This window comes from Euleptes europaea, chromosome 7, assembly GCF_029931775.1.
Source record: "Euleptes europaea isolate rEulEur1 chromosome 7, rEulEur1.hap1, whole genome shotgun sequence".
In the NCBI taxonomy this organism is placed as follows: Eukaryota; Metazoa; Chordata; class Lepidosauria; order Squamata; family Sphaerodactylidae; genus Euleptes; species Euleptes europaea.
The window spans coordinates 81,187,315-81,207,950 of NC_079318.1; the positions used below are offsets into that span (position 1 = coordinate 81,187,315).

At 46.7% G+C, this 20,636-nt stretch overlaps 1 protein-coding gene and 1 non-coding gene across 2 annotated transcripts in view; both read left to right on the plus strand.

Annotated features, from left to right (window-relative positions):
- RASGRP2 (RAS guanyl releasing protein 2) overlaps positions 1–20,096 on the plus strand; it is a 33,457-nt gene extending 13,361 nt beyond the window's left edge. The window contains exons 10-15 of the mRNA XM_056853893.1: positions 1,789–1,911; positions 3,790–3,905; positions 10,374–10,515; positions 12,139–12,175; positions 12,565–12,723; positions 20,000–20,096. Coding sequence (XP_056709871.1) covers positions 1,789–1,911; positions 3,790–3,905; positions 10,374–10,515; positions 12,139–12,175; positions 12,565–12,723; positions 20,000–20,058 — 636 coding nt within the window. The 3' untranslated portion in view covers positions 20,059–20,096. The remainder of the gene's footprint in view (positions 1–1,788; positions 1,912–3,789; positions 3,906–10,373; positions 10,516–12,138; positions 12,176–12,564; positions 12,724–19,999) is intronic.
- Positions 17,612–17,680, plus strand: TRNAP-GGG (transfer RNA proline (anticodon GGG)). Its single transcript has one exon. It is a non-coding gene; the product is annotated as a tRNA-Pro (tRNA).
- Positions 20,097–20,636: the final 540 nt, after the last annotated feature.

Sequence of the window (20,636 nt, forward strand, 5' to 3'; positions counted from 1 at the left end):
AGCTATGGTTATTTAATTGCGAGGGAAAGGCACCTTGCACATGCTCAGAGGCAGTCTCCTCAAATATGCTCAGAGGACAATGCCTCTGAGCATGTGCAAGGGGCCTTTGTCACTCTGGGGCTGAGCTTTGGGTGAAAAATTCTGCTGTTGGTCTCTCTCCATCTGGTGGCTTCCCTCTGCCTGCCTTACCTTCTCTCTACCTGCTCTATAATTGTTAGGGTTGCCAGGTCCCTCTTAGCCACTGGCGGGAGGTTTTTGTGGCGGACCCTGAGGAGGGCGGGGTTTGGGGAGGTGAGGGACTTCAATGCCATAGAATCCAATTGCCAAAGCGGCCGTTTTCTCCGGGTGAACTGATCTCTATCGGCTGGAGATCAGTTGTAATAGCAGGAGATCTCCAGCTACTACCTGGAGGTTGGCAACCCTACTAATTGTATTCTTCAGGTTGTTGGCTCTCATAGTTAGCAGGAATTTGGCCAAAGAAGCGTCTTCCCCCCCATGGCTCTTGCAAATGTTCAGAGTGGGGAAGGGAATGTAGGCGTCATGGTGGGGGCAGAAGTATCCTTTCTCGCCAACCCGTTCCAGGCTTCCTCCCTCAGGGCTGCACTTCCTGCTCTCTGAGAACGGAACTGCTGGATGCAACTGTGGGCGTACTCGCTATCAGGCTGTCCTTCGTCTGGTGACCTGAGTCTTCCTCGCACCCCTGCCCCCATATTGGAGACGGGTTAGACTTAGAGGAAGTGACTTTTGCCTTGCAGGAAACAGGGTGGCTGGGATGGGGAGAGTCAGGACGGCACAGTTGCAAAAGCTCTGGGCTAGAATGCGAAAAGCCAGTTTCAAGGGAAACCCCTGCTCAACCTGAAAGGGTGACCCTGGGTCAAGTCACTGTGTCTCTTCCTAATCTTCCTCACAGAGGTGTGCTAAGGTTAAAATGAGGGTTGCCAACCTCCAGGTGGTGGCTGGAGATCTTCTGCTATTACAACTGATCTCCAGCCGCTGGAGATCAGTTCACCTGGAGGAAATGGCCTCTTTGGCAATTGGACTCGATGGCACTGAAGTCCCTCCCCAAACCCTGCCCCCCAAATCTCCAGGTATTTTCCAACCCGGAGCTGGCAACCCTAGTTAAAGCACCAATTTGGGGAAAGGTGAGAGACCAGTGTACTATAGTGGTTAGAATGTTGGGATAGGATCAGGGAGATCCAGGTTCGAATCCTCGCTCTGTTGTGGAAGCTTGCAAGCTGACTTTGGGCATCACACACACACACACACACACACACACACACACACACACACACACACAGATCAGTTGTAATAGCAGGTTGTAACCTATCAGTTGTAACCTACCCCACACAGCTGTTGTGAGGACAAAACAGAGCAGGGGGGAAAACAATGTAAACTGCTCTGGGTTCCCACTAGGGTTGCCAACCTCCAGGTACTAGCTGGAGATCTCCTGCTAATACAACTGACCTCCAGCCGATAGAGATCATTTCACCTGGAGAAAATGGCCGCTTTGGCAGTAGGACCCCAAACCTGCCCTCCTCAGGCTCCGCCCCAAAAATCTCCAGGTATTTCCCAACTCTAGAGCTGGCAACCCTAGTTCCTGCTGGAGAGGAAAGCAGGATTTAAAAAGCAACAAAAGGTGGAATATAAACGTAGTAAGCATGTGAAGAAGGGGGAAGGTCCTCCTTTTTGCACTCCCCCTTGCCCCATCCCTGAACCAGCTGCTTCTTACTACAACAGCTGCTGCCCCTGCCACCGGCTCCAGCAACTTGTTTTGTGTGTCTCTTCCAGCCTTCCAGCCCTACATCCTCCACCCCGCCTCCCCAGCCGGTGGTCATTGAGGAGTGGGCATCGGTGCCCAAACCCAAGCCGGACCAGGCCATCGTGCGCAAGCACATTGAGAAGATGGTGGAGGTAGGAAGGAAAGTGGGGGAGGGCAACGTGTTGGGTGGGGCCCTGGCAGTGTGAAAATCTGATTGTCTCACCAGGGATATGTTGGACTTCCTGTCAGTCTCTTTAAGTAGCTAGAGCGTGTTGGTCTACGACCTGTGAGGCCCGGATTCAAATCCCTGCTCTGCCAGCCGCTCTCTGCCTTGCTTCACAAGGTTGCTGAAATGGAGAGCAGCCCTGTACGCCACCCCGAGCTCCTTGGAAAAAGGGTGGGAGTAGAATGTCGTAAATAGTTCCTCCAAACCAGATATGCTGGGTGGGTAATCCTCATGCCTAGTGATTGGCTTCAAACAGCCAGCCAACAACCTAGACAGGTTTCACTGTAGTGAGCATGGAAAGGAGTCCACCGCTCATGTGGAAGAGTGGGGAATCAAACCCGGTTCTCCAGATTACAGTCCGCCGCTCTTAACCACTACACCACATTGGCTCTCCAGCTCCCATTAGGGAGAAAGGAGGGTATAAATGAAACAAATCACTAGCATTCCTTATTACTGTGTGTACTCCTCTTACCTTAATCACAGTACTAATTTTGGGGGGTGTTAGTCTGTTGCAGCAAAACTAAGCAAGTATGTTGCAACATCCTTGAAGACAAACAAGTTTGGATACTAGGCTGTCCTGGATGAAAGCTGATGCTAGAATCAAATTATGTGTATCTTTAAGGTGCTGCTAGACTCCCTCTTTTGTTTTTAAAGATCCATGAGGGTTTTTCTAGATGCACAAAATTATAACAAAGAGAGCCAGAGTGGTGCAGTGGTTAAGAGCGGTGGTTTGGAGCGGTGGAGTCTGATCCGGAGAACCGGGTTTGATTCCCCACTCCTCTGCGTGAGCGGCGGAGAATAATCTGGTGAACCGGGTTGGTTTCCCCACTCCTCCACATGAGGAGGTGACCTGGGTGACCTTGGGCTAGTCACATTCTCTCAACTCTGCCTACCTCACAGGGTGTCTGTTGTGGGGAGGGGAAGGGAAGGGAAGGTGATTGTAAGCTGGTTTGATTCTTCCTTAAGTGGTAGAGAAAGTTGGCATATAAAAACCAACTCTTTTTCTTCTGCAAGCATCGTTCCTTGCTCCAGGCTGCTCCTTGAAGTCCCCTCCCCAATCCAAGCCTGATTAGGGCTTTCACAGAGTTCAGCCCTGTGGGGCAGGTGGGACTTGCACCCTAGAGCCCTTAGCTCCTGTCATCAGGTAAACATGACTCTAGTGATGAATGCAAGATGTAAAACATCCCTTTTTCACAGTAACCAGGGTGTCTTGAGCTAGACAAACGGGAGTCTCTTAGCACCTCAAAGACTAAAAAGGTTTTTTTTTAATTCTAGCTCATTTTCTTGGGCTGTAGCTCACAAAATCTTACCCTAGAATCAAAACGTGTTAATCTTTATGGAGCCATAGGACTCCTGCTTCTTTTAACCTCCATGCTTTCTAGACCGCCCTCTGAGCACAACACTCTTGAGGCGGTTTCCCTGCAAAGATAAAATGATCTACAAAGATAAAACAACAGTCACCTCTGCACCAAAACCATCAAAGCCGGTGGTTTAAAAACAAACCCTTAAAAAAAAGCCACCATCACAAACTAAAACCAAATCGAGGGACAGAATGTAATAACAACAGAGAGCAATGTAAACAGGTCAGTATAAACAGGGAGGACAAAAATGAACCCATGTAAGGGGGCGCGGGGGACAACTGCAAAGCCAACAAAGTTGTAAACAGCAACAACAACTGAAAGAACAACCGACAAGCTAAAAAACCTTGTGAGGAGTGGGAAGGAGGGAGGGAAAATTGGTTCTGGCTCTGAAGATTTTGTAACCGGGATCTCCTGCTCCCCCACCCCCCCACCTTGCCTTTCAGTCTGTCTTCCGAAACTTTGACGTGGATGGAGATGGTCACATTTCACAGGAAGAATTTAAGATCATCAGGAATAATTTTCCATACCTCTGCAAGTTTGGAGATCTGGATGAGAACCAGTGAGTGCTGGCCAGGTGTAGGGGTGAGTGGGTTGAGGGGGGGAGCATCAACTCAAAAGACTCTTGTATCTTTCATGTCTAAAAGCCATCCTGTGGTTCTGCCACTAGACTAAATTTGAGTCGGGGAGGGGGGGGGGCTCACTGTTCCCGTGACTCCAGAGCCCTTTCTCTGTACCACAATATGCATCTCACACATCATTATGTAGTGCTGGGACTTTTTCTTTCCTTCTCTCTTACTATATCTGCCATATAGCTGTCAAGGGGAGTGCCTCTGAGCATGTGCAAATTGTGTTGCCTACACCAAGAAATCACAGGTCTATGTTTAGGGTTGCCAGGTCACTCTTCACCACTGGTGGGAGGTTCTTGGGGCGGAGCCTGAGGAGCGTGGGGTTTGGGGAGGGGAGAGACTTCAATGCCATAGAGTCCAATTGCCAAAGCGGCCATTTTCTCCAGGTGAACTGAAATCTATTGGCTGGAGATCAGCTGTAATAGCAGGAAATATCCAATTGCCAAAGCGGCTATTTTCTCCAGGTGAACTGAAATCTATTGGCTGGAGATCAGCTGTAATAGCAGGAAATATCCAGCTAGTACCTGGAGGTTGGCAACCCTGTCTATGTTACATAGTTAGACTGCCAAAGGCGGCCCTTCCTGGATAATTTGAACCTTAACACTGCTTCCTCCGCCAAATTGGAGAAAACCAACTTCTGTGTTGGTAGAGCAACAGGAGAAGTATTATGTGCAGACAAAGGGGTGTTCTGAAGTCAGAGCTGTACACTGCCCCACACCTTTAAATGAATGCTGTAGCTGGTAATAAGTCAGCACAAGTAGTGTACACTAGAGGCTGTACTCCCTGTCCAAGAATGTGGTGATGGCTGCTAACTTGGAAGGCTTTAAGAGGGGAGGGGACATGTTCATGGAGGGCTATCCATGGCTACTAGTAAAAACGGAGACTAGTCATGATGCATACCTATTCTCTCCAGGATCAGAGGAACATGCCTATTCTATTAGGTGCTGTGGAATACAGGCAAGATGCTGCTGCAGTCGTCTTGTTTGTGGGCTTCCTAGAGGCACCTGGTTGGCCACTGTATGAATAAACTGCTGGACTTGATGGGCCTTGGCTTTTCTTATGTACAAAAGTGATGTACTCCTTATCTAGGACTCTTACATTGGACATTCATGAGAGCAGCATGGTGTAGTGGTTAAGAGCAGTGGTTTGGAGAACTGGAGTCTGATCTGGAGAACCCGGTTTGATTCCACACTCCTCCACATGAGTGGCGGAGGCTAGTCTGGTGAACTGGATTTGTTTCTCCGCTGCTCCACATGAAGCCAGCTGGGTGACCTTGGGCCAGTCACACTGTCTCAGCCCCATCTACCTCACAGGGTGTCTGTTGTGTGGATGGGAAGGGAAGGTGATTGTAAGCCTGTTTGATTCTGCCTTGAGTGGTAGAGAAAGTTGGCATATGAAAACCAATTCTTCTTCTTCAGTGGGATGGGTAGAGAGGAGAGCTTAGGGGCTGTGAGTTTAGTAGTTGGGATAGAATTGGATGGCAGTGGAAGAACATGGGGAAAATGTGTAGGAAGAAGAGGAGGAGGTGGGTTGGTGAATGGGGAGGGGGCTTTTCCAGTCGTAGCAGGCAGGATGACAGACATCTTGGAAATGGGAATAAGCTGGTGCAGAACAGAATGAAGGGCACAGGAGGAGATAACAAAGCAGATAAAGTCAGAAGTGTGAAGGTACTGATATTTTAATAGTGAGGACTAGAATCTTGAGGAAACTCTTAAAATTGCCAGAGATAGACAAGAAGCAAAAGTAGGTGATAGAAATAAAATCAAAAGTCTAACTGCAACGTTCCAGCGACTCGCACATAGAGACAAAGAGACCTATTATAATAACCAGTGTAAAGAAATAGAAGAGAACAACAAAAAAGGAAGAACAAGAGATCTGTTCCACAAGATCCAAGAAATCAAAGGGAAATTTAAAGCACGGTTAGGCATGCTGAAAGATCAGCATGGAAATACATTAACTGAACAGGACAAAATAAAGAAAAGGTGGGAACAATACACTGAAGAACTATACAGAAGAGATGAAAGGATAAAAGATTCTTTCCAAGAAGAATCTTTTGAAGAAGAACCTACAATTTTAGAAAGTGAAGTGAAAGCTGCATTGAGAGCAATCGGGAGAAACAAATCACCAGGAGCAGATGGGACATCAATAGAGCTATTCCAAGCCACAGAAACAGAGTCCATCAAAATCTTGACAAGAATATGCCAACAGATATGGAAAACAAAACAATGGCCCACAGACTGGAAACGATCCATTTACATTCCGATTCCCAAGAAAGGAGACATCAAAGATTGCAGCAACTATCGGACCATCGCGTTAATTTCTCATGCAAGTAAAAGGATGCTCAAAATCTTACAGCAAAGGCTGTTACCATATATGGAACGAGAAATGCCTGATGTTCAAGCTGGTTTCAGAAAAGGGAGAGGTACTAGAGATCATATTGCAAATATACGCTGGTTACTGGAGCATACGAGAGAATTTCAGAAGAAAATCAGCTTGTGTTTCATAGATTACAGCAAAGCTTTTGACTGTGTGGATCATGAAAAGCTATAGCTGGTTTTAAAGGAAATGGGTGTGCCACTACATCTGTTCGTTTTAATGCGCAACCTGTACTCTGGACAAGAGGCCACAGTTAGAACAGAATATGGAGAAACGGAATGGTTTCCAAGGATGTATTTTATCTCCCTATCTCTCCCTATCTATTTTATCTCCCTATCTCTTCAATCTATATGCAGAACATATAATTAGGAAAGCTGGATTAGATTTAGATGGAGGTGGAGTGAAAATTGGAGGGAGGAACATTAATAATTTGAGATATGCTGATGACACTACATTATTGGCAGAAAATAGTGAAGATTTGAAACGACTACTGCTGAAAGTTAAAAGAGAAAGTGCCAAAGCGGGACTACAGCTGAACATCAAGAAAACAAAAGTAATGACTACAGGAGAATTACACAACTTTAAGGTTGACAATGAGGAAATTGAAATTGTTCAAGACTTTCTATTCCTTGGCTCCACCATCAACCAAAAGGGAGACTGCAGCCAAGAAATCAGAAGGAGATTGAGACTGGGAAGGGCAGCCATGAAGGAGCTAGAAAAGATTTTGAAGTGTAAGGATGTGTCACTGGCCACCAAGACTAGATTAATTCATGCCATCGTATTCCCTATTACTATGTATGGGTGTGAAAGCTGGACAGTGAAGAAAGCTGATAGGAAGAAAATAGATTCCTTTGAAATGTGGTGTTGGAGGAGAGGGTTACGGATTCCGTGGACTGCCAAAAAAACAAATCAGTGGGTTCTAGATCAAATCAAGCCTGAACTGACACTAGAAGCTAAAATGACTAAACTGAGGCTGTCGTATTTTGGTCACGTCATGAGATGACTAGAGTCACTGGAAAAGACAGTCATGCTAGGAAAAGTTGAGGGCAGCAGGAAAAGAGGAAGACCCAACAAGAGATGGATGGACTCAATAAAGGAAGCCACAGCCTTCAATTTGCAAGATCTGAGCAAGGCTGTCAAAGATAGGACATTTTGGAGGACACTGATTCATAGGGTCGCCATGAGTCGGAAGCGACTTGACGGCACTTAACACACACACACACACACACACACACACACACACACACACACACACACAGAATCTTGAAGCTGACACATGAGATGGAGCAGGTGGAAGAATTGGATAGGAAAGGAAGATGAGCTGAGCAGAGCTGTTTTGAATCAGCAGGAGAGGACTGTTTGAAGGTACAATTTTATATTCTCCCCCCCGCCCCGCAACCAAATTCTGCTTTAAAACCAAATTCAGGCACACTCTTGAGTCTGGAATGTTTGTGCGTGCCTTTGCGGGAGCGAGCTGCATTCTGTCTGGCAGTCTCGAATGCAAAGTCAAACTGTTTTACGGCTGCGTCCACTGGGAGGGAACCCAGGCGTTCTGGCTCCTGGCCCACCCACCGCTGCGCCTCCTTGCGAGCCTCCTCTTGGAGCTGGAGAGAGAGAACCCCAGAGTCCTGATTTTCCCTCCCAGACATCAAACAATCACATCACTCCATATTTGGTGGCCTGCTTCTCGACTGAGGCAGCAGCTGCTTGGCTCCAGGTTCTTCCGCCTATGACCGAGAGTGGGGGCATTTCTCTTTCAGCCTCAGTGGTTTCCGGTAGCTGCCTCCACCCTTGTAAGCATGTGGGAAAAGGGAGGGGCTGGGCTGGGCTCCCGTAACAGCTCGGTCCGCAATGCATGAGACCACACCCAGTCATTCTCTGGGACCCCCCCTTCCCCGCAAGGCCTGACACCTGGTCTTTCTACTCTTGACAACACTCCTTATAGCTGGAGATAGAGGCAGGCTGCTGGGGGTGTGTGTGTTAAGCTTGTTCTGAAACCTGAACACTCAGATGTTTTCAGTTCTGCTAGATCGCAAGCTGTGGTTGCTCATCAGTGAGGGCAATGAACTCTGAATGTGCTCAGAGGCGCCATAAGTCCTGCAACGGAGTATAGTTTCGAGAGAGCAGGAAAGCAGCTGGCATCGCTTCCCTTGCCGTCTCACGTTTCTTCTCATCCCCTACCGGTTATCACTTCTGGTTTCCGGCCAGAGCGGACCTGAATCAGGCCCAAGTTCTGTTGATTAGATTTATTAAATACAGTCATTGACCAGCATAACAATAAAAATTTTAAAAGGAGCAATTACAGTGGTGCACAGTCATACAATAGTACAATTAACGAGCTGTTTCACATAGCAACAATGATCTCCGTATTCTGGTAGCAATACAGCAAAACTTTGCCACTGTATGTGAGATGGTGGGATTCTTCAATTTAAAAATTCACCATGAAGACACTATCGTGACTACAGTGGCTAGTGTATCCAGGGAATCTGGACATCAGAGGCGAGATTAGGCAATTTCTGACATCCCTATAAAATTCACAGTTTAGTAAAATATGAGCAGTTGACTCAATTGTGTTGGCACAAGTTCTGTTGATGTTTTTATACCCCTTGAAAAGCACCTGCATTTTTCAGAAGGGAGATGTTTGAAAGGAAGTGAAAAAAGTTATGAGGAGGAAAGGAAGTGTGCCCCCGTTGCTTCAGCAGTTGGGCTGATGTTCCCTGATTTTGCTGTGCTCCACTGCACCACAGTATAGTTCGATAAAACTGGGAACAGCAGCTAGGATTTTCGTTTAATTGCATGTGGGAAGGTGGATGTCCTGTGTCCAAACAATAGTGCTTGGACTGAGAAGTGCGCTTCCCAAATGCTCATTGCACTGAGTTCTCTGGCACACTGGAGAAGCTGAATCCAAAGCCTCAAACTGCGAGTCACATAGCTCCATTTGCCTTTGCTGATGTCACCAGGTAGTCCAATCGGATTGACTCCCTAGCTATGTGATCCCTCTTTGGCTGGGATCTTGCCCTAATACCCAAAGCAGAAAACTCTGTAATTTAAAAATAAAATAATATGAACAGGTGCAAAAATGAAGGGCATTTTTGGGACGTTTCTCTCAGAAGTCTCTCTTTTGGCCACAAAGACATTAAAGGGTAAAGTTTGTCACCATCTTAGCTTTTGAACAGAAACACTGCAGAAACACTGTCAATCCTCTGCAAGCAGCGGGACAAATGGAACACACACGAATAATGAGATGCTCCCCCTTCAAACTGCCTTCGGCAGTGAGTTCCAAAATTGCTAATGGAACTCACAAGTGGGTGGCGAAAGGGTTGGTCTTCTCCCAGTTGCTTTTCTCTGAACACAGCAGCACGGAGCTATCTGCACAGGGCCTCTGATCAAAGGGCATTTCTGTTGGCAGAAGAGCGGGTGGCGACTTCTACCAGTTCCTCCCTTCCACTGAATACCCCCCTAACTTTACCCCCTATACTTTTCCTGGAGGTCTGCAGACCCCCTCCCAGAAATAAAATTTCAGGGGTAGGAGTTCAGTGAGGCAGGAGGAGAAAGTAGGAAAGTCTGGAGCCTTTTTTTTTTTTTTTTTTGCCATCTTCCGGGCATGGAGTAGGGGTCACTGGGGTGTGTGGGCTGAAGGTAGTTGTGAATTTCCTGCATTGTGCAGGGGGTTGAACTAGGTTACCCTGGTGGTCCCTTCCAACTCTATGATTCTATGCTTCTAAGTCCCCTTCCACATAGCCCACAGATGGGTGGATACACATTGGAAGCTCCATTTGGCCCTTTTGGTGGATAGAATGGACTTCTGTGGGCGGAGCTGGAATGGACCTGGTAGGAGGAGCTTTGGGTGGGTGGAGCCGTGGGAAGGTGTGGCCAGAAAGGCTTGGCAGAGTGAGTGGCTTGTGGCACACCGCCTCACCCTTTTGGAAGCACCGGCTGCCTCTACTTCCAAGGCTGTGTTCCAGCGGGTGGTTGTGGCACAAATGAAACATACCTGCTAACCCCCTTCTATCTCCATGGCACAGGGACGGCTGCATCAGTCGGGAAGAGATGATCTCCTACTTCATGAAATCCAGCATGGAGCTGAACGGCAAGATGGGGTTCATCCACAGCTTCCACGAGACCACATTCCTGCGGCCCATCGCTTGCCGCCAGTGCAAGGGCCTGGTGAGGAGGGGGGTTGTGCTGGAAGGTGGGGTGGTCCGTTCTTATGCTTAAGAACATAAGAGCCCTGCTGAATCAGGCCCACAGGGTCCATCTAGTCCAATAGTCCTTTTCCAACAGGTAGACAACTCTAGGGGCTCACAAGCAAGGCATGAGGGTGAACGTGTCCTAGGGAAACTGAGTGGGTTCTGTTATCACCGTGAAATGTCTCATTATTGTGGTGGGTCAAAAAGCCCCCATCAACCCACCTTTGAAATTGCATCTTAAGAGCTGACTCGATTCAAGACGGCGGGTGGAGATCTCTCCCTCTCCCTCTCCCTGTCTGCATGTTGGAGAAATTCAGACTGGTTATCGGTCAATCTGATCAACTGAGAAGGTCTTGTAACTAAATCTGGAACTAAAATTCTCAAGGCAGTTCCTTGAAAGTGCAATAGTTTGCGCCAACAAAGCCCGCACAGGAAATCCTGGTAATCCTGACCTTGTTATGATCATTGTTGGATGAAGTTGTTTTGGAGGAGGGAAGTATCAAATCTGGCATAATGTTAAAAATCATTCAACAAGCATCTAAGCATCTCATGAAATCTGTGTTTTTTTTAAGTGACCATTGTATTCAGAGTTGAATTCCACAATTTTGTCCAGCCTTTCTGGGATGCTAGGAAAAGTCTCACCCAGGGTTAGAGGAGTAGTTGGTTGATAGGAGGAAAAAATGCTAGCTTGCCTTTTGCAGTGTTGGATGCTGGAGAGGTAAGCAGTGTAGGTTGCTCAATACTTGTTGTGCACCCTTTGTATTGGCTGTTGGAAGCTCCACCTCCTCAGAAGCTTGTAGGTTTCTAACCCCATTGGTAATTGGTATCCTAAACCCTTTTGAGTCAGAGTTTAGGATGAGCATATTTGCACAAGGGCACCACAGGCAGCAGATCCTGCAAACAATCCCTGGGTTTAGTTATTGCATTTATGTATTAATTTATATAATCTCTATCCTACCTTTTTATTTTTTTAAAAAAGCACTGAGTGCCTTTCAATAAGAAAGACCCCCAAATCAGCTCCTTTCAAAGAGAATTTTTTAAACTGATCTCCAGTAGGGCGGCACTGAGTCTTTGGAAAGAGGGTATTCCGGAGCCTGGGGGCCACCATGGAGAATACTTGCACATGCAGCCCCCACCCATGGGGCAAATGACACCTCCAGTGAAATTTTGGCTCAGGAGAATGGGGGGGGGGCAGGAGCCCCTCCTCCCCTTGCGCCACAGTCCTGATCAGAATCGGGTCCTTATAGTGCTTCTATAGTTCATGGTGCAGTGGTTAAGAGCGGTGGTTTGGAGCGGTGGAGTCTGATCTGGAGAACCGGGTTTGATTCCCCACTCCTCCACATGAGCAGCAGATGCTAATTTGGTGAACCGGGTTTGTTTCCCCACTCCTATACATGAAGTCAGCTGGGTGACCTTGGGATAGTCACACTCTCTCAGCCCCACCTACCTCACAGGATGTCTGTTGTGGGGGGGAAGGTGATTGTAATCCCGTTTGATTCTGCCTTAAGTAGTAGAGAAAGTCGGCATATAAAAACCAACTTCTTCTAAATGGAGTTGCCACCAGTTGTATATCTAAAAGTGTGTGTTTGTCTTCCTTCAGATCCTTGGACTCTACAAGAAAGGGCTCAAATGTCGAGGTGAGTTATAGGGGTAAAGGGAAAGCCAGCAGAAATTGAGGGGTGCGTGTAACAGACCATAGGACGACAGGGAGGATGTCTTTTGGGATTGCCCCAGGGTGGGAAAGAGCTTAATTTGAGCCAGGACTTCCAGTCTGAGCTTGTTTCCAATGGCAGGACTCAGCCCTGGAAGATAAGAATAATTCAAAACATGCACAAAATATTTTCCCCTTCCTCGCTGAAGCAGAGCTTCCAGTTCAGAGGATGAATTTTTCCAGCCATGCTGAAGCCTCTGCTCCTCTCTCTTGATAGAAATGAGCCATCTGAAGTAGGGTTGAGGAGTGGGGACTAGAGAACTGAGCTCATACGGATGGCGTGTGACTGTAACTCCCTTCTTTTGTTCCGTCCAGCTTGCGGTGTGAGCTGCCACAAACAGTGCCGGGATCTCCTCTCTGTGGAGTGTCGCAAACGCAGCAAGAGCGTCAGCCTAGACGGGCCGGCAGCTCTGCCGGCGCGGTCCTTCAGCTTCTCCCTGCCACGCCCTGGACGGTCGTCCCTGCGGCAACCAGGTACTGCCCCGCCTGTTCTGCAGTGCTTGGGGAGAGGGGGAGGGCTGCAGCCCTGACCTCTAAGCTGGAGAATCTCTGGCTGTGCTGACACATTGTGGGCCCTTGCTTTGCTAGACAAAAACGCTGGGTCTGTCTCAACCAAACTCTGCCTTTGGGAAGCTCACTGACCCCAGCATCTGCTGGATTCAGATATACCACCGTGGATCAGGGAAGTTTCACTTAGGTTATCATGACTAAAAGCCATTGATCGTCCTTGGATTTGTACGGTCCCTTTTTAAAGCTATTTAAACTATCGGCTGCCCTGACCTGGATGGCCCAGGCTAGCCTGATCTCGTCAGATCTCAGAATCTAAGCAGGGTCAGCCCTGGTTAGTATTTGGATGGGAGACCACCAAGGAATACCAGGGTTGCTGTGCAGAGGAAGGCACTGGCAAACCACCTCTTAGTCTCTTGCCATGAAAACCCCAAAAGGGGTCGCCATAAGTCGGCTGCGACTTGATGGCACTTTACACACACAAACTATTGGCTACTGTCAATAGCAGTAGGAATGAGCAAGAGTCCAGTAGCATCTTAAGGACTAACAAAATTTCTGGCCGGTATGAGCCACAGCTCACGAAAGGTCATACCCTGCCAAAATTTTTGTTAGTCTTTAAGGTGCTTCTGGACTCTTGCTCTTTTTTATTCCTTTTGGTCTGTCTTGAATCGATTGTCCATAAATTTCATTGGCTGCTCCCAAGTTCTGGTATTGTATGTAAGAGCAAAAAACTTTTCTCTATCACTCACTCTACACCATTTGTAGTGTTATGGATCATGTTCTTTTTGTCATGGGTTAGAGCTAAAATTCCCTGAATACTTTAGCCTTTCCTTGCAAGGAAGGTGCTTCAAGAGCCCCTTGATCCTTTTAGTTGCCCTTTTCTGTACAGTTTCCAGCTTTTACACACCCTTTTTAAGAAGGGGCAGCTAGAACTGGGCAGTGTTCTAAAATGTGGATGCATCAATGATACATTCTTGCTGCTTTTATTTCAGCATGTAAGAATATAAGAAGAGCCCTGCTGGATCAGCCCAGTGGTCCATTTAGTTCAGCATCTTGTCTCACACAGTGACCAAAAACAGGGCATAGAAGCCGTGGCCTTCCCCTTGAACACATGAATACATGAAGCTGCCTTATACTGAATGAGACCCTTGGTCCATCAAAGTCAGTACTGTCTACTCAGACCGGCAGCAGCTCTCCAGGGTCTCAGGCAGGGGTCTTTCACATCACCTACTTGCCTAGTCCCTTTAACTGGAGATGTCGGGGATTGAACCTGGGACCTTCTGCATGCCAAGCAGATGCTCTACCACTGAGCCACAGCCCCTCCTCTTACATTGCCCCCTGGCACTGGTATTCAGAGGTTGACTGCCTCTGAACAAGGAGGTTTCCTTTAGTCACCATGGCTACTAGCCACTGAGAGACCTATCTATGAATCTATCTAATCTCCTTTAAAGCTGTCTATTTCTATGGCCGTCACTACATCTCCTGGCAGCAAATTCCACATTTTAATTGCTCCTTTTCTAAAAAAAAGTATTTCCTTTTGTCCATCCTGAATCTTCTGCCCATCAACTTTATTCGATGCTCCCGAGTTCTAGTATTTTGGGAGAGGGAGAACAAGCTCTCTCTGTCCTCTTTCTCTACTCTGTGCATAATTTTATAAACTTCTATCATGTCTTATCTAAACAGAAAAGTCCCAGACTCTTCAGCCTTTCCTCATAGGGAAGGTGCTCCAACCCACTAATCATCTTGGTTGCCCTCTTCTGTACTTTTTCCAACTCTGCAATGTCCTTTTTTGAGATACAGTGACCACAACTGCACCGAGTATTCCAAATGAGGCCACACCATAGATCTATACAAGAGCATTATAATATTGGCTGTTTTATTTTCAATCCCTTTCCTAATAATCACCAGCATCAGATTCATCTTTCACACTGCTGCAGCACACTTTGTTAAACACTACAACCTGGAGGTCGCTTTACCTATCTCAGTAAGGTCAGACCCTAATGTTGCAGTGTTGGATGCTGGAGAGGTAAGCAGTGTATTTTGCTTGATACTTTACCTGTCTCTTTACCTGTCTCAGTAAGGTCAGACCCTAATGTTTTTTTGCCGTCAAGTCACAGCTGACTTATGGCGACCCCGTAGGGTTTTCAAGGCAAGAGACATTCGGAGGTGGTTTGCCATTGCCTGCCTCCATGTCACGACTCTGGTATTCCTTGAGGTCTCCCATCCAAATACTAGCCAGGGTCAGGGCTGAGAGTGTGTGACTGGCCCAAGGTCACCAAGCAAGCTTCCATGGCAGAGCGGAGATTCGAACCCGGGTTTCCCAGGTCCTAGTCCAACACCTTAACCATTACACCATGCTGCAGACCCCAGTAGCATGTACTTAAAGTTGGGAATTTTTTTGTTCCAGTGTGTAACACCTTATACTTACCTGCGTTGAACTTCATTTACCATGTTGTCACCCACTCACCCAATTGGTGGAGATCCTCCTGGAGCTCTTCACAGTGAGCCTTGGTTTTTACCATCCTGAATAATTTTGTAGCATCTGCAGATCTGGCCACTACTCTGCTCACCCCCAATTCCACATCATTAATGATCAAATTAAATCGCACCAGCCCCAGTACTAGTCCTTGTAGGACCCCACTGCTTCCTTCCCTCCATTGAGAGAACTGTCCATTTATTCTTGCTCTCTGCTTCCTTTCATGTAGCCAATTTTTAATCCTTAAAAATCCATAAGCCATCCTCTTCTCCCATAATAGCTAAGCATAGTCAAGGGCCTTTAGTGAGGCACTTTCTCAAAAGTTTTTTGAGAGTCCAAGTATATAATGTCTGCTGGGTCAACATTATCTACTTTTTGTTCATTTTCTTAAAGGGCACCAAAAAAGGTTGATGAGGCGGGACTTCCCTTTGCAGAAGCCATGCTGATTTTTTTCTCAGCAGACTTTATTTCTCTGTGTGCCTAATAATTCTGTCTTTGATTACAGTTTCTGCTAATTTGCCTGGGACAGATATTAGCCTAATTGGCCTGGTTTCCCTCTAGATCCCTTTTTAAAAATCAATGTAATATTTATATTCCTCTAGTGCAGTGGTACAATAGTAACTACTATTGGTTAGTAGTTCAACAGTTTCGCATTTGAGTTCTCGAAGTACTGTTGGGTGTATTCCACCAGGACCTGGACACTTATTGGCTTTTATTTTCCCCAATAGGTCTAGAATTTTGTCTGTCACCTCAATTTGACTCCGTTCTTCACATTTCATTTCTGAAAATAGCTGCTCTGACCACGTTACATGCCTTGCACTTTCCACAGCAATCACAGTTGCAAAGAATTAATTTAGCTTCTCTGCCATCTTCCCATCTTCCTTTAGCAAACCTTTTATTCCTTGGTCATCCAAAGGCCCAACTGCTTATCTAAGGCTGGTTTCCTGCTCTGGATATATTTAAAGAAACGCTTATTGTTTGTCTTGATGCTTTAAGCAATCTGCTTCTCGATTCTCTTTTCACCTGCCTAATTATTAACTTACACTTCTTTGCCAGACTCTGTGCTCCCTTATGTTCATTTAACTGGGGCAGACCTTCCACTTTCTAAAATAAACCTTTTTTTTTTTTTTAGGTTTTTTTTGTCTTCCATTGTTAACTATGCAGGCATTCTTTAACCTGAGGCAGAGGTTAAGATGGCAGATTTTTAATTTCATGCATATCTTTGTATAAAACATTAGTGCTTTGTTTCCCAGTGTTTCAATAAGAAGGGCGGTCTTTTTAACCAATTACATATTTTAGCCCCAAAAATCAACAGTTTCTACGTCAGAGTTCATTGCTGCCATAATACTTCCAGATAAACAATTCCAGAGTTTGACACTGAGTAATTAAAGATCCCTTTTGTGATTTATGGCTTAAATTTGCTGGGCTCCAATTTGTGGTTCTTCTCCTTGCACCGGCTCTTTTACCCCCAATTCGCTTGCTTCTCTTTCTGCATTATATCCCGCTGCTCCCCCTCCCGCATACACATCCGTTTTCAGTGTTTTTCTCTCCAGCATCAGCAGTCGCACATTATTTTTGTGCACAGAAACATTCCCCCAGCCAAACTGGCCCCCCCCTCTTTTTCTACCCGCTGATCCTCGCCCCATGACGGAAACCGGCTTCCCACCCAGATAACGGCTCTCTGCCTAGCTCTGCTTCCTGCCATGTGTGCTTTGGGTTGATAAACTCAGAGGTCTGCTTCCTGTATGTGTTGCTCTGTGTGAGTTTGCACACTTCATTTCTTTGGGCGACTAATATGAGATCTCTCCTCCACCCACGCGTTAAGTCTGTAACACACGAGTGACGCCAACATAACATTACAAAACATGAATGTAAGCACTGCCGCAGGAGTCATAGGAGCAGTGCATGGCTATTTAGACATCAATATCTGAAAGCTTGTTTATTTTACTTATCTCCTGCATTTTTACCCCCACCAAATAATTCAGGGTGGCATACTTGATTCTCCCCTCATCTGTTTCACAACAACCCTATGAGGTAGGCTGAGAGAGAATTACTTGCACAAGATCGCCCAGAAAGCCAGTGCAGTTGTGGCTAGAGGGTCCAATCAGTATCTGGGAGACCCAGGTTTGAATCCCCAACCTGCTGGTGGAAGCTCGTCGGGTGACCTTGGGCCAGTCACACACACTCAGCCTAACCTACCTCACTGGATTGTTGTGAGGATAAAACAGAGGAGAGCAGAAGGGAGTCCCCACTGGGAGAAAGGCGGGGAATAAATGAAGTAAATAAACGAGTAAACCTCCCAGTGAGTTTTTAATCGTGAGCAGGAATTTTGAACCTGGCTGCTCCCAGGGGTAGTTCAAAAATACTAACCACAACATTGCAGTGGCTCAGTGGTAGAGCATCTGCTTGGGACGCAGAAGGTCCCAGGTTCAATCCCCGACATCTCCAGTTAAAGGGACTAGGCAAGTAGGTGATGTGAAAGAACCCTGCCTGAGACCCTGGAGAGCCGCTGCCGGTCTGAGTAGACAGTACTGACTTTGATGGACCCAAGGGTCTGATTCAGTATAAGGCAGCTTCATGTGTTCATGTGTTCACACACTGACTGTAGGTTTGTGAAGGATGCATTTGGCATTATTCATGCTCTGTGTATTCTCCCACCCCTTTTCAATTCCATCCATCAGTTTTTTTCCTGATGTTGCCTGTAACATACTGCAGTGGCTGAATTATGAGGCAGTGTCTCCCTCTTGTGTTCTGAGGCTGCCTCACACTGGGGAGTTTGGACTATCCAGGCTGTTGACGCAAGAGGATTGGTAAAGCATTATCTCTTCTGGTCTGGCTTTTGTTGGGAGAAGGAGTGTGCCAGTTTTTAAGGTTTGCACACACAATCAGGCATAGCGGAAAGGAATTTAAAATCTCGACAGCAAAAAGCCTCTGCCTATAGTGATGAAGAATATTCTCAGAGCCTGTGTTATGTTTGTTGCTGGGAAATTACCTAAAGGCTTGTGGTGTTGTACTTGCAACAATTCCACAGGATGGAGGATTTCTACGGCTGAAACCTTGATGTGAAATTTGACCCTGAAAAGTAACTGAGGGCAGAGGCTTAATCTAAACCCAAGGCAGTGCTGCTAGGGAAGGGGTGTGTGAACTATCCTGAAATCTAAAATTACTAAACTGAGACTATCGTACTTCGGTCACATCATGAGATGACAAGAGTCACTGGAAAAGACAGTAATGCTAGGAAAAGTTGAAGGCAGTAGGAAAAGAGGAAGACCCAACAAGAGATGGATTGACTCAGTCAAGGAGGCTACGGCTGCCAGTTTGCAAGACTTGAGCAAGGCTGTTAATGACAGAATGCTTTGGTGGTCATTAATCCATAGGGTTGCCATAAATTGGAAGCCTCTTGACAGCACTTAACACACACACACACATTTGCACAGGGAAAAAGACAGACACAACATGGGTACATGCCTTTTTCTCTGCTAGACCTTAAAGCAGCTCAGGAATGGGGTGGAAAGCTTCTTCTTTTTTAAATTGGGGGAATGTCCCCCTATCAGAGAGACTTTGCCCCTGCGGTAATAATTGCACTGAATCAACCATACATGTCTTATTCCACTGCAGATTTTATGCAGTAATTCGCAGCAAATTTTTAGGCCCTGTTTTGACAAAAAAGTCACACTTTCCTGATTCTCGTAATGCTCTTTTCTTGCTGAATAATCACTCTCTGGAGAAAGTAGCACAATTTCTGAGACTTGCTATGAATGTTCATCAGTTAGTTACCATAAGTAGAGGGCTTTTATTAATTCCACCATCCTTTTATTTTTATGCTTTATCCTTGTCAGAAATGCTCAACTGCAACAATTCTATGTTACTATGCAGACACCCCATGTTTTGATTTTATGCCAATAAAGGAGATTGTTATTGTGTAATTGGGGGAACTGTGTGTGTGTGATGATGAAGATTAAACACTTGCCTTCCTTAGCACTGTGGCCCTGATCCATAGTATCATAGAGTTGGTCCTTACAGGCCAGACAGTGCAACCCTCTGTTTGGCGCAGGAAATCCGAAGTTATCATCCATAGAAGACTGTCCATCCTCTGACCAAAGACCTCCAGCAAGCAACTACCTGCTCAGTCCCCACCAGGATAATTGCTGATCTGCTCTTATTGTTAGGAAGCTTCTCCTAACCTAATGTTTCAAATGAAATCTGCCCTCCTATCGCTTGAGTCCATCAGATCTCCCTTAGGCCTCTGGAGTGGCAGCAAACAAGCGTGGTGTAGTGGTAAGGAGTGGCAGACTCTAATCTGGTGAACCGGGTTGGTTACCGCACTCCTCCACATGAAGCCTGCTGGGTGACCTTGGGCTAGACACAGTTCTCTCAGAACTCTCTTGGCTAGGGTTGCCAGGTCCCTCTTCACCACCTGCGGGAGGTTTTGGGGGTGGAGCCTGAGGAGGGTGGGGTTTGGGGAGGGGAGGGCCTTCAATCCCATAGAGTCCAATTGACAAAACTGCCATTTTTTTTCCAGGTGAACTGATCTCGTCTCAAGATTAGTTGTAATAGCAGGAGATCTCCAGCTAGTACCTGGAGGTTGGCAACCCTACTCTTGGCTCCACCTACCTCACAGGGTGTCTGTTGTGGGGAGAGGAAGGGAAGCCGATTGTAAACTGGTTTGAGACTTATTAAAGGTAGAGGGTATTAAAACCAACTCTTCTTCTTCTCCTTCTCTCTTTCTTTGCATTTTACCCAATTTACATTCTGGTGTCTGTGCAGAAATCCAGGAGGAAGACGTGCAGGCGGTGGAGGATGGGGTCTTCGATGTCCACCTATGAGGCTGATGCTCGAGGGTTTGCTTGGAATGTAGGCATCACATGATCACACTTCAGGGTCTAGTGGGAGGCAGGGAGAGGGGAGGGAAGGAAAGGTAGTGATAATGGTGGGGGAGAGTCTAGGGTCACGCGGGGGGGGGACTGCCGAGGAGGAAAATGCCCTCTAGCGCTTGACCCTGGAGCCCCACTTTTCTTCTTTTTTGGAGCAACATCATTTGCACACTGCATTTTTATGAGTGCAATCGGATGCATGTGGGCCCTGCCCTTACTGTGCATCACTGTCCTTGGCGGCTAGAAAGAGCTCAGTTTGCTCGGGGTAAAGGGTAGCTATGCTTTAAAACAGCATCACAAGGACACCTAATAATAGTGGCAGGAGGGGGACGGTCCTTTGCTCCTCTGGCCAGCAAGAGTCAGGGATACACATCTCTAATTTTGGAGCAAGTACCCTCCTGCCCTGCAGTTCTCTCCTGAGAGCGCCTCTCTTCTCTGAAAGCCTGCTTTCTTTTGCCGGCCATGTGCTCTAAATACAGGCATGTCTGAAAAGGAACACAGAAGGGGATTCGGGAGGGAGCAGAAGCACA